The 13499-nt window shown below is 37.5% G+C and overlaps 1 protein-coding gene across 2 annotated transcripts; it reads right to left on the bottom strand.

Moving 5' to 3' along the window:
• Nucleotides 1-3311: 3311 nt before the first annotated feature.
• Nucleotides 3312-11378, bottom strand: sgo1 (shugoshin 1). 2 transcript variants are annotated; one of them, XM_041808002.1, is made up of 9 exons: nt 10926-11378; nt 8238-8446; nt 8069-8121; nt 7909-7973; nt 6794-7660; nt 6577-6708; nt 4323-4487; nt 3963-4152; nt 3312-3869 (listed from the first exon to the last, which is right to left on the bottom strand). In XM_041808002.1, exons 1-9 carry the CDS (start codon nt 11068-11070, stop codon nt 3710-3712), a joined length of 1986 nt encoding a protein of 661 aa, XP_041663936.1. In that variant the 5' UTR covers nt 11071-11378; the 3' UTR covers nt 3312-3709. The 2 variants fall into 2 exon arrangements, with proteins under 2 accessions (XP_041663936.1, XP_041663937.1); XM_041808003.1 differs by having other exon boundaries at nt 3963-4083.
• Nucleotides 11379-13499: the final 2121 nt, after the last annotated feature.

Raw genomic sequence — 13499 nt, 5'->3', positions numbered from 1 at the left:
TTGAAACCCCTGAATTCAATAGTTAACAGGTGTGGCCAAATACTTTTGTCCATATAGTGTATTACTCAACCACATCAGCACCCAGTGGTACTTATGTCTTTGCAGTCCAAGCTGCACAGTCATCTGTTTTATATTATTTGTTGAATGTTTAAACTGTTTATTGACAGTGTCTTCCTTTTTAACCATCACACAGCCCATAAATCACCATATTTATGATTTTTTTTAATGAAGATTAAGATGGGTAGAAATAAGATCCCCAGGAATTTAAGAGTTGCAGAAAACCATTTTGGGTGAATGCCACTATAATCACCATCTCCATCACCCTTTTAGTCATCAAAACTTTAAAAATAGTGTTTTCCAGTTTGAGCTCACTGGTCGTAAAAATGTAAATGCAGAATATCAGCTGACTTGAGGTTAACCGTACACCTTCATATGTCTCTCCATTTCTCCCTCTCATCTTTCTCTTCATTATTCCATCTGCCTTTTTAAACGTCTGCCTCATCCTCTCAGTAAATTCAGGTAGAATGGTCATTAGAAGGAACCACATCTACAGTGTACTAAGTCATAAAAACTCAAGTGTTACCTGAGGGTAAGGTGATCAAGTCTTTCTAAATGTTGATGTCAGTGAGGTCAGGTTTGTCTGTGATGAGTTCATCCTGCCAAAAGAGGAATGCATACTTTAATCTGTACAGATCTGAATTATTTCAAAGCACTTATACCCACTGTATATTTCAAATTTGTATATAACATATATTTTCTGTTTCCAGACTAAAAAAATAACATTTTTCCCAATAAGTCGCATATGACAGTTTGTCTATGGAAATGCACTTTTATTTTTCCAAGTATTAGCTAACATAAATAAGAACATCTTTTTGGTTCAATGTATTAATTTCCGCTGTGGAATAAGGACTAATTCAATGATCTAGAGTTTATTCTTATTTATGTGCTGTAAGTTAAAAGAAATATGCTAAAGACAAGGTCTTAATTTATTCTTCCTTATTTTTGTCCTGCAGATGGAGATTGATAACTTTATACTTTGGAGATAAATGAAAAGATTGTGCAATACTATGTAGTTTTCCTGTTTTGTAAAAAAGTGTTTGTACTTTTCAGACTTTAGGAAAAATACATTTTGTAAAATATCCGGAAAGATGACTTCATGCTCTTTGTACAATTGGTTTTAATGACATAGTATTAGCCTATTTTCTAGACTGAATTAAACTGAAGTGAGGCTTATTTGTGTCCGTGGATTCATTTGTGAGAGGGAAATTCACTAAAAGAATTTCAAATATATTTGGGTTTTTTTCCACCTTTTTTAGAGTCAGAAACAGAGATGAGAGAATGGGGGAGGGACATGCAGGAAAGGAGCCTCAGCACTGGCTGAGATAACACTACAGAAATTATTTGTTTTAACTCTTTTGAATTGGAAAGAAAGGAATCACACTACTCCTGATATGTTTAACTATACTGAGATCCTGATTACTATAAATTAATGGTATCTGACATTTACAAAAATAATTTCAGCTGATACTGATATTTAGATATAGTTCAGACCTAAAACTTTATCTTTTTTATCCTAAAATTCAGTTTATCTTTAATTTGTATCACAGGGTATACACAGAAAATCTGACATTAAGTTTAACACAATTTAAGACCCTCTGAAGACATTTTATAAAACCCCACTGCATTTTAAATTTCTAACCAGCAGCACTGATCTCACACTATGTCCATGTTTTCTGCAGGTTGTGAGGAAAAAATGGGACAAAAAAAGTCGAGAAAATGTAGAGTATTTGTTATTGTATACAAATAAAGCTTTCTTTGAGATTCTGTCAGTATTGACATGGTGCAGGTATTTCACTAGACAGCTTTACTGCAAAGCTGCTTCTTATTTGCAAAATCCTGTAAAAGTATCAGCCCCAGCCTCAGCACCGACACCATAACTTACGACCACTTCTCAGAAAACCTGCATTAATCGATCACTTGCACCTATCATTCAATGGCATAGTTTACCTGCTAGCTAGAGACACGGCAGAGCTTCAAGGCTGCAAGACAAGCATGCAGACAAACGAAAGACCTGGTGGAGCTCCATCAGAATCTCACTCGTACTAAAATGAAATGTAAAAACTAAAAAAGAAAAACATGACAAATATGCAAACTGAAAACAGCAACAAAAATATAAGACCTTATGGTCTTGCATTCAAGACTAAAAGACTTCTTAAAACATTAATTATAGTTGAATTACCAACTCTTACTACTTTATAGGCCCTGTAGCCACACTCAGTCAATTTCTAATTGCACTGAGGTATCATTAATCCCTTGTATTTGGCACATTTTCTGAAACTTTGACCCAAACAAGCCCTAGTCTTTGTGGTGTTCACAGAAATAAACCAGCTCCAAATAAAATAATGACTGTAAAGTCTGGTGTAACAGACCAACTTTAAAAACCTATTTCTTACCTATAAAGTTGAGAATTTTATATGTTTATTAAGGCTGTCAAATGTTCAATTTTTCCTATTGCAACTCACCTCAGAATCCCTGTAGTTAGTCTACGTTGTTTGATGCATTTTGAAATTTCTCTATTTTAATTATAAATAGTTCTTTTCATTTTGGATTTTTTTGCATCATCTTAAACCAAAGGTAATGAACTACCTGTTTTGGCATAGACTTGTTTTTATTTTGAAAGAAAGTAGGAAAATCAAAGATTATGATGTGAACACAACCCCTAAAAGGAACTTCTGGATTGCAAAATACAGGAACAGTAAAAAGATAAATGTTTAAATTTCACAGCGCTCAGATGACTTTTGATGTGTTCGCGTAACTGTTGTGAGTTTTTAAAGTGAAATGAGACATTAAGGAGCAGTGATGGACTAATTTAAATCACTACGGATGCAAGATGTTACAGTGGCCTAACTTTAGTGACAAAACATGATTAAAATAAATTAATAGACTAATTATAGACCTTGAATGCATTGTAATTCATGCATTAATACCGACAGCCCTATTATACCAGACCTAGACAGCTGATCAACAGTCTAAATATGTAGGAACATAAAAGTGACATGAAGAGCTCAAAGTGTCTCACTGTTATTTCAAATAAAGCTTATTAGTAAATAGAGCAAGGTCTCATAGTTTAGTTACTACAGTAAAACCATATATAGTCTAGCTTCCATACTGTTGTTCTAACCTGTTTCTCTCACAAAGGGCCAACCTGGCCAGCATCTCCTGTTGTTAATACACCTAATGTAGACAAGTAGGCTAATGTCATGAAAAAAAAATGTAATTGTTTCTCTATCACAACCATTAATAGAGCAATGTAAATGAAGAAATTATATTTATTGTCAAATCACACAGCAGCAGACAGGATACAAGAAGATGAATAATGGGAAATTACTAGATGATAATTCATATAAGCATATTTAGGATCTCATAATAAAAACAGAATTAAAAGAAAAAGACAGACACAAAATATGGCTTCCAGTGAACGGCTATTACTACATTTAAAAATGGAAATAAATGGTAGATTTAATTCTAATGCCCTGCAAAAAACATAGAAATAAAGTCCTAAAACCATTTTTTTAAGTCTGAAACTCCTCACAGCTGCTCATCATGAAGAAAAACATCGTGTTTAAGAAAAAAAAAAAAATACTGTTCCAGCACATGAATTAGACTCAAACTGACAATGACCCGTTCAGAGAGGAAGAGATCTCTGCTTTCAGCGACAGCCTACAAACGACTCATTATATTTCTGAAATGGCTGCTTGCTGCTCACAGATTTCCGTGATTTCTGCATAGACTTCCTACTGGACTTCTGCTTGAAAATGGGAGAGCTGAGGAACTGCAGGTCTGTGTGTTTGTCTCCACGCCGAAGTTTGCTGCCAAGACAAGAACGTAACTGTTTAACGTCCAGGAACATAAAATACATGCCCCATAATAAGCTTTTAACAGAAAGAGGCTGGCACACTCACGCGTTCAGCGAGGGTTCTTTGTAGTCCACCACCATGGTGCAGCGCCGCTTACGAGCAACAACGGGGGTAGAGCACCGTGCATCTGAGGGGCGGGAACCACCGCAGGAGAATTTACGATAGGCTGCAGGGGACAGATTGGTCACATCACATAGACTCAAGCCCCGCCCTCCAGTCCTCACACCAAGCCCACCTGTGGAAAGGTCAAGAAAAACGTGATCCAGAAGTAAGAAGAAGGTAGCTGAAGTGTAATAAAGCTTATTCTGACAGCATGTGATTGGCCTCCCCAGTGCTTACTAAAGCTACCCAGACCCAGACCCTCTATTCCAGATAGCAGGTCTGAGAGGGGCCGGATCCACTTACGTTTCTTGCCTGGCCTGATCCTCTGGGGTGTTTGGTGAGGAGGAGGAGCTTCACAGGAGGAATCTCCAAAATTTGACAGGACATTGTCGATTCTCATCATCTCAGCCTCCACCAGAGGGCTGACAGGAAGCAAACAATCCTCCCCAGCAACCCCTCCAAGAGACTCTGAAGACATTAACACAAAAAACACATGCAACATTATTGAACTCGGATGAGCTGAACCTAAAAATAATCCAACTAACACTTCATCAACATCACAATTACAGCTGACATCTTTGTTAAAGGTCAGAAAATGTCACACAGGAGGCTCTTCAAGAGGAGAGAACAAGGGGTAGATTTTATTGATTGCAGTGAAGTTCAGTTATGCAAGAAGGTCAAACATTATTAATTCAAATATTAGGTTTGAATCTTATTACATAAATTCAAACTTCAACTGATTAATTTAACTGATATGGACCAAATTCTAGTATTTTAACAGAAATACATACAGCTGATCAAACCCTCCATGTTTCAACTTTCCATGTGGCAGACTGATAACCTTGCAAAGCAGATGGATTGGATACACCCCTTTCCGTGTTTCTCAGTGGTGAATCCATCTTGCAAAGCTCCCGTCTGAACAGTTTGGGACCGGTTAGAAAGTGACAGGACCATCAGCGACGAGGGGCAGTACTTTTGGGCGTGGCAGAGTTGTGATGTAAGCAAGCAGCCACAAGAAGCCGGTGCAATTATGGCGGAAGACATAACCGTTTGACATTAGCTTCTAAAGCGCCAGTTTTATCAGAAAAGTCGTGCACTGACATATCTGTAGTCGCCATGGTTCACAGCTTTATGCAGTTCTCTATGGAGCTTACACCTTCAGTAGGGGCGCAGGCGCGCAGCTCAGTAGCGGCTACGTTACATGTGTTGTGGCTCTGATTGGCCCGTAAAGATGTGACAGACAGAACGTTCATCCAATCACCCTCCGAGTTTTTTTCAGAGGCTCTGCCCTTCCTAAACACTGTGTATGAGTGGTTTACCAGATGGATGTTTGAAACGAATCCATCTGGCATGACAGGTTAGCAGACTGATGTATATTCTGACCAATCCAGAGTTTAAGAAAGGACAATACATCACAGACAAGGTCATATAAAATAAAAGTATCTCCTTTAAAAGTCACCTACTCCAACATATAGATGAGAATGACATTATTACACCCCCCATCCCATGAAAATGTCATGTTTTAAAGTATTTCCCAAGTTCTGTTCAACACAGCAAGGAACTTTCAACACTGCTTTTCCAGATATCCTAGATTTATTTTGGATGCTAACATTATTTTACTCTTAATTATTTGACAAAAATCAAAAACTACCAGGGTGTAAATGATGATCCTCCTTCAGAGTTGACCTCTGTGTTGAGCCATAGCACAAACCATTGTTGTTCAGTGATGGTCTTTAACTTAGTAATGCTCAAATCTTGTAAAATTGAGTTAAACTGAGAGTTATCTTCACATTCACACACCGTCTAAAAAAACATCATTAAGAGTTTGAGCCATCAATCATTCACATGCACAAACAAACTGTCTGTGGAGCTGAGGGTCTCATCCTGTCATAGCTCAGACCTTTCCAGAGGGTCAGATGTCTGTTTTTTTTGAAGAAAAACTCCAAGGAAGGCTATAAACATATGATTAATTGAATAACAGGATCTGTGATCAATCAATAAACAAACACTCTCTGCTCACTGTGACACACACTGTGGCAGTCAGGCGCACACACTGTGCTGTGGAGTTTGCTAATATCGTCCCTCTTATCAATGCACAGGTTGTTTTGGATGGCTCCTGTTAAATATCGTCTTCTGCTGCAGTGTAATAAGTGCAAATGATGTAATTTGGTAACGTTATCACGTTGGTTAAAATCATTTTAAAACAACGTTATAAACAAAGTTCGCTCTTCCCATGATTTATTTATAAATTACAGATTTATTCATGACTCTGAAATGTTTATTTCAAATCTGTTCATCTCAGGCTGAAGTGTCAAATTTGTAGGCCAGTACAGGTGTATTATAAACTGCACAAAAACAGACCAATCAGAGAGCATTTTCCTTACACATCACAGGTTTTGGTCCAATTGTAAATGCTCTCTGAAGTGAACTCTGACCAAACTTGAAGTCAAATATAACTGGTTAACAAACTGTCCCTTGATTTGGACCAGATCAACCAAACCAAAGGTGTAAAAACACCCCAACAGAAAACAAGCCAACAGGTTCCAGATTTCCTCACCTGGAGGATTTTCCTGTCCCAACCTTTCAGGGTCAGGACTGTTTGAGAAACTGGAGTCAGGAGAAGGCTGGAGGTTAGCGTCTTCCTTCTGAGGCTTTCCAGTCTTAGGGCTCATTTCCTCATCTCTAAACACTACAGGACATCAAAGAAAGAGTTATTAGCAGTTAAAAATTTAAAGATGAATGTTATGTGAGAATCATCAGATCTGAAAGCTTACCAGAGACCTCCTGTTTCAGAGGGATGTTTTCTATCTGTCTGAAGACCTTAGAGGGCCGGCCTCTACGAGTAGTGACCACTTTGGTCTTTTCAGGTGACATCTGTCTCCGTCTGGATTTCTGTGGGACATAAAGACTGTCCTCTGATTCAGAGGACGGTGATGATGAGCTGGACTCACTCTGTTTGGAAGCCGAAGCTTCAGTTGGAGCTTGTCCTTGGTGTGAGGACTCTTCACTGATGGGTGTAGCCGGCGGATTCTCCTCTGCCTTCGCCCTGAACGGTGTGACATGAACTGTCTCTTCACAGTCAAAATCAAATGTGTCGTTAAATCCCAGTGAGGTGTTGAGCTTGCTACCCTGAGAGGGAGGGGCCGTCTTAGCCCGGGTTGCAGACCGGTCCCTGCTCTTAGAGCGAGCTCGAGGTTTGGGATTCTCCCAGGGTTTCTTTAACGGAGCGCGGTCTGGTTTGCGTCCTCTCTCTGGTTTCCGTGGAGCAGTTTCTGGTATGATGCGGGTCTGTTGCTGCTGCTGGGCCTGCTTCCTCCCAGGTCTCTGCTGGTTGCTCTTTTTTGGCTCAGGTTCTGGAGTCGAATGCTGAAACTCTTCAGTCTCAGCAGGCTCTATGCAGTCTGGTTGTGCTGCTTGCTGTGGCGGGATGGGCTTGTCATCGTCACAGCGAATAGGACTTGCTATTAAAGCATCCAAGCCAGAGATAGCATCACTCTCACTCATCGACCTCCTCTCTCTCACACGCTCAGACCTTCTCCTGCTTTGTCTATCCACATGGCGCCGCCTCACACCCACTGTAGACGGCAACGTCACCGGCCTGTCACATTCAGACTGCATGTTCTTTTCAGAAGGCCGAGGTTCTGCAATGAAATAATAAAAATTTCTATAATTACAACAGGTTAGTTTTTGAGAAATACTATTTGTTATTGAAATCACTTTTTTAAAGACATCAGTGCAACAGTAGGCAGCATGAAATTCATGAATCATTTTAAGAAAATCGTTCATGGCAGAACACTTATTTGTTTCTAATGGAGTTAAAAAATAAAGAAATACTACTCTTACAATCTAAAAATACATATTGTGGTTCTGCGTGATATTTTGTGTGTACCTATAGTAATCGGTGAGACGCAACAGACAACAGGCTCGTCAAGCTTCGGGCTGGTATGCTGTCTCCTATAAAATTCAGATGCATTAGATCCTGATGGTCACAGAATTCAAGATTAAGAATCTCAATGATTTTTTTTAATGTTATAATGTTATAATGTTACCTTTCCAAATCCTTGTTTTGTTGGGGTTTGTCCAGGATGTTTGGATTTTTTGTCTAAGTTGACAAAAAAAGACAAAAAATGTCTATATTGGCATGCAGAACTATTTATATACAAGCAATAAGAGGTTCAACAATGTATTTAAGGTAGACCACAGGTCCTCCAGATTTACCTCTGCAGAGCTCTCTGCTTGAGCCTCCCTATCTTTGAGCTTCCTCTTAAGCAGCAGCAGGTGAAGGAACAGGGCTTGTTGTTCCCTTTTCAGCTGCAGGATCACCACATTCGCCTGCCTCACTTTCTCCTTTTCAGCCTGCAAGGCTACAGCCAAAGCTTTGTTGTTCAGCTGGACTCCTTTCAGGGTGATGTGGGTCGAGTTAGCCACTGGAAAAATACAAGGAGAGAGGAGGTTTTAATTGGTTCGAGATAAACAACCTAACTGTAAAACCCAAGATCAGAGTGAAACAGCAGCAAAACTACAGCATGGAGTAAGATGTCAAGGTTAGTAAAGGAATAATAGCCTCAATTTAATATGGGACACTATACTGGCTTCACAAATCTATTTACCACAATATTGTATTTTTTTTTACATAAAGACACAAAATCTAAGTCAGTTCATAAGTACATATTTTATCTTGATTCACTGTCAAAAAAACCATATCCCTCTGACCTTCTTTACTTGATACATTAAATCATATACGTAAAACAGAAGGATTTTAGATAAATATTGCTGAAATAAAACAGTTCTATAAAATATACTTAAATCAAATACTGGAAACTGATTTCTAATAGACTGTGTTAATTAAATGTAACTGTGAATCATGGATGTGATCTCAGAAATATAATTATGATTTGAGAAATATTTCTGTTTTCAGAACTTAAGTATGCAAAATTATCTGCAGATAATAAATGAAAAACTACATTATCGATATCGGCAGATATAAAATTTCAGCCAATATATTATATATATATATATATATATATATATATATATATATATATATATATATATATATATACACACACAACTGATATAATGGCTGTAATAAACATTGGACATTTTTACAAATAAGTTTGTGGGTTTGCAACAAACAAAGGTCAGCTGAAGTCTTTTTCTTTGTTCATCCTCACTCTTTAAACTTTAAAGGGTGCTCTAAAAACTTATCTTAATTTAGATATCTGTATTGATATCTGCTAAAATTAATTTGCAAATAAAAACAAAACTGATATCAGCAAAAATCCAATTCTATGATTCCCTAATTAAATTGCATGCTGTCAGATGTTGCTATGTAGCGTGTGACATCACTATGATTTTTGTAAAAATTTACAGTTTGATGTCTGCTTTTGTTAACAATGAAGGGTTGTGTGAAATGAGCATCATTTTGTGATTTTAGAGAAAAAAGTGTATTTAGTGACATTGAATTTTGGTGAACATTTTTAAATCTTTTAAATATAGAGTGCTTAACAAATTTATTAGACCACCTGTCATATGCTTCTCAAAGACCATCCAGCATCATGAAGTGCTTTAATGCAGACTCTTTCATTTTCAGTGAGCTCTCCACGTTTTACCATTTTGAACAGGAATGAGGAATTTCAAACTGAATTCACCCAAATTTGAGCCGGCTCACTGGGCTTCTCTGAGAAGTCAGAAATTAATCAAGCATAACATTCAAGCACGGAAACTAATTTTTCTGTTCAGGAATGCAAGTAAATAAATATAATTTGGCATATTAATCAAGAAATAATAATGTGCTTTACTATTTTTCCCATTTTTTTGTAAATCAGTAAATTTGAAAATTCATGGATAACAATAATAATTATATTTTAGCATTAAAAATATAATTGGGTTAAAGAGCTTCTACAGACTGGTGTATTAACCATTGCAGAAACATAAAAAAATGATTTTGGTAATTACCAATGCTGTTAATTTAGGGCAGCTGTGGCATAAACCTTACTTTGGTTAGAGTTAGGGTGGTCTAATAAATTTGTTAAGCACTGTATATAAAATGATAATCTAAGGATTATTTTAATGTTGGGTACTGTGAAATGTTTTGTGTTTCTGTCTTACAAACAGACTTTAAAGTGGCTTTAAGGCTGAAACAGGCAGATTTAAAGAGCCAAAACATTGGTTGTAAAAATTGGAAGAAATGTTCATATCTGCTGATACCAATAATTAACTCTATAAACCAATACCTGCAGATACCAACATCATTGCAATCATATTGTACATCCCTAGTTCAAAGTAATGCCTTAAGAGTGCTGATTGCGTCAAAACAACGTGTTACATTATCAGGTTTAGGCTGGTGCATTTCTGTCACCAAGTACTGAGCTGAAAGCATCAATACAATCTAACAACCATTTCTGTACAGATGATACATCTAAAGGCTAAAAGAGTTTTAGCAGTGCTGCGGCCAGTTAAAAAAAGACACGTTTCTGTATAATTAAAATCTCTAAATTAGAGATAGTTTGATCAATTTTATCACCACACATTTGATAACTTGATATTATATTGTAATACTTTAAACTGTGGAAAAGCACAGGAGCCTTTAAAACGTATTGATATTTCATGCGACAGTTGTGTGGGGAGTAATTTCAATGCAAAATAACAGTCAAACTGTCTTATTTATACATGTATGTTGGTCCCGTTTTGTATTTGTTCTGTAATTCAGACAGTGTTCAGGACTTTGCCAGCAGGTTTTTACAATTTAATCACGTATTTTGGCTGGTACAGGGGACACTGGGTACTATGGCCGTGTTGTATCAAATATGGTATGGACTTCATTTTAAATATAATCGTGTGGTATTTTAGTTTTACACTCCTGTAGGGTGATAGCCCTGACACCCGAGGCCGTTGTGTCCTTACCACTGCTGTTGTTGATCCTCCTGGACCGTCCTCTGCTCGGAGCTGAGGCGCTGGCCAGCCGTTTGTTCCTCTTCTCCTTCATCTTCTCCTTTATGTCCTCCAGACTCTGCTGGAAGGACTTCTTCTGAACCCGCTCTTTCACCATGACTCTCGGTTTAATTAAAGCTTCAGACGATATTAAACTGATCAACAGAGAAACATACTGACAAACCACTAGGCTAACGCGCTAGCTCGGTTCCAATGCTATTTACCGTTAACTACGGTCAACTCGGCCTGTGCTGGTTTCTGTAGCCTGCCGGTATTTAATGAAACAATTTTAAACCTACCAGACAGTGTAAACCGCCTTGGTATAAATTAATTAAATAATTAAATAGCAAAATTGTTTCTGGCTTTTAAGTTTTGCTGCTCAGTTCTTGAATTGTCCCTCTTCGTTCATCTCTTCCGCTCGTTGACGTTCGAATATTGAGCCGCAGCTGATGATTGGTTGAAACATCATTTTGCCTCACTTCCGCTTTTGGTCTTTTACTAACTGTCCGGTAGATGGCGGTAGAGCATAGTAGAATATTCAATACAAAGAGCTCAGGGGGTATGAAAGAATCAATATCGGTTTTTGCGACGCCATCCTAAAATCAAAGACGTAAATGTTAAAGCAATAAATGGAATTCATCCTTCCAATAAATTCATTTAAGAAACATTCAAATATGGTGTAAATAATTGTTATTTGTGCAACACAAACGTAGAAACAACATGGCACTTATTACAAACCTTTTGGAGAACATGTCATGACTACCTGATCTCTAAGTCCATAAACATGAAAAATGTCCTATTTGGAGTGATATAAAAGGAAAAAAACATGAATTTCTGATTATTAATATCATTATTGCTTCTTATTTAATCTGGCTAAAACCAGGTTTGTCATCCAGACAAGAGCTAAATAGTGACATCTTGGAGAACTTACTCCTGATCATGGAGTAAAGTAAAATATTTAGATATGTGTGCACTTAGGACCTTGTTGACTCTTGCCATATATTTTCCAGGGCAGATATTTACAACACACTGAAAACAGCTCAATGACCCACTTTTGGGTCCTGACCCACCAGTTGAAAACCACTGATGTAGAGGATTTTTTGCAGAAGCTGTTTTGTATTCACATGCCGTCTGCACAGTCTCATCTTTAGAGACAGAGCAGCAGGCGTCCACGCAGCTCTCCACATATCTAATTTGAATTCTCAGAGTTTCAGTCAGCCTCTTTAACCTCTCCCCTATCAGCTGGTTTGTCTACTGGAACAAACATAGCGAAAATATACAGCTCATAAACGGAAATTTTAGAAAAATGTTTAAAAGAAGCAATTAGACCAAATCTTATGATGGGTCAAGACCATTCAGTGGCTCCAAAATGACTAATTAAGTATTTACAATTGACTCCAGATAAGAGCCGGAGCTGTGCTCTGTAAATTGGTGAGCTGCATGTGGATGGAGCTGATAAAAGTTAATCTAAAATCCTTCTGACAGGCTATTTTCAGTTAAACTCCACGAGGGTTTCTAAATACTGAGGAGTCTTTTAAAATAAGATTAAACAGTTTGCTCATAAAGTAAGTCAATTATTAGATAAATGCAAACTTAAATTGTCACATGACATTATGCCCTGGTGTCCAGTCTCCTTCTATTTTTGATATTAAGGGTTCCTATCATTTAAACAGAAATACGTGCAAGCTGCCACACTACTTTTTAAAGCCACACTTCCTGTGTGCCAATTTTGACCTTCTTAATTATTTCTCCAAACTTTTTCCCTGTGAATATTGAATTACACTTAAAACTTCATGCTAAACTTATTTCTTTCCCAGTAGCAACAGTCTGTTTGGCACGGTGCAAGACAGAAACCTGTGCCTACCTGCCCTGCATGGCAGCCTTCATGCAGAGGCGGAAAGTAACTAATTACATTTACTCAAATTACTGTGTCACAGTAGTGTCACAGTAGTGACACAGTAATTTTTTTTGTACTTGTACTTTTTTGAGTACATTTTGAAAACAGTTATTCTACTTTGACTTAAGTCAGTTATAACCAGATCAACTGGACTTTTACCTGAGTATGATACTGTTGTACTTTTCTACCTCTGTTAACTAAAAGGAGACCAGACATCAGACATCCTGCTGTGATACGATAAAAACAAAATATGGCATCGACTGGGTCAGATGTGTTTTTATGTCTGGGTAGAAGAGATGGGATTTTCAGAATAAGATGGTTTCAGCCCAGTTTTAGCTAGAAAAATTCCTCTTTTTTCTCTTTTTATTGCTCTGTTTTATCTTTTATGGTTATATTGGATGTAACTTTTTAATGTTTCTATTGTGTTTGTTTTTCCCTTTGTCATTGTGTTGTGATGTCTGTGGGAAGCACTTTGAATTGCCTTGTTGCTATGTGTTATTCCACTAAACCTGGCTTGCCTTACACCACAGCACATAGAGAGACTGATTATTATAAAAGTTTGACTTTACCTGGAAAACCTGGTCAGAGATCAGTATTCTCATGTTTATGTCAATGAGGAAAGTGCATATTTTACTGTACAACTCATCAGA

The sequence above is a fragment of the Cheilinus undulatus genome, linkage group 16 (assembly GCF_018320785.1).
Source record: "Cheilinus undulatus linkage group 16, ASM1832078v1, whole genome shotgun sequence".
NCBI lineage: Eukaryota > Metazoa > Chordata > Actinopteri > Labriformes > Labridae > Cheilinus > Cheilinus undulatus.
This window is presented reverse-complemented; position numbering and strand designations above follow the sequence as displayed.

Bases quoted from the DNA above. Each gene is read 5' to 3' on its own strand.
- sgo1 (XM_041808002.1), bottom strand. From the start codon at position 11,070: ATGGTGAAAGAGCGGGTTCAGAAGAAGTCCTTCCAGCAGAGTCTGGAG. The intron at 8,122-8,237 runs GTAAATCTGGAG...TTGTCAACTTAG, and splicing joins AAGCAGAGAGCTCTGCAGAG to ACAAAAAATCCAAACATCCT. The intron at 3,870-3,962 runs GTGAGTGTGCCA...TTGTCTTGGCAG, and splicing joins AAAGAACCCTCGCTGAACGC to CAAACTTCGGCGTGGAGACA.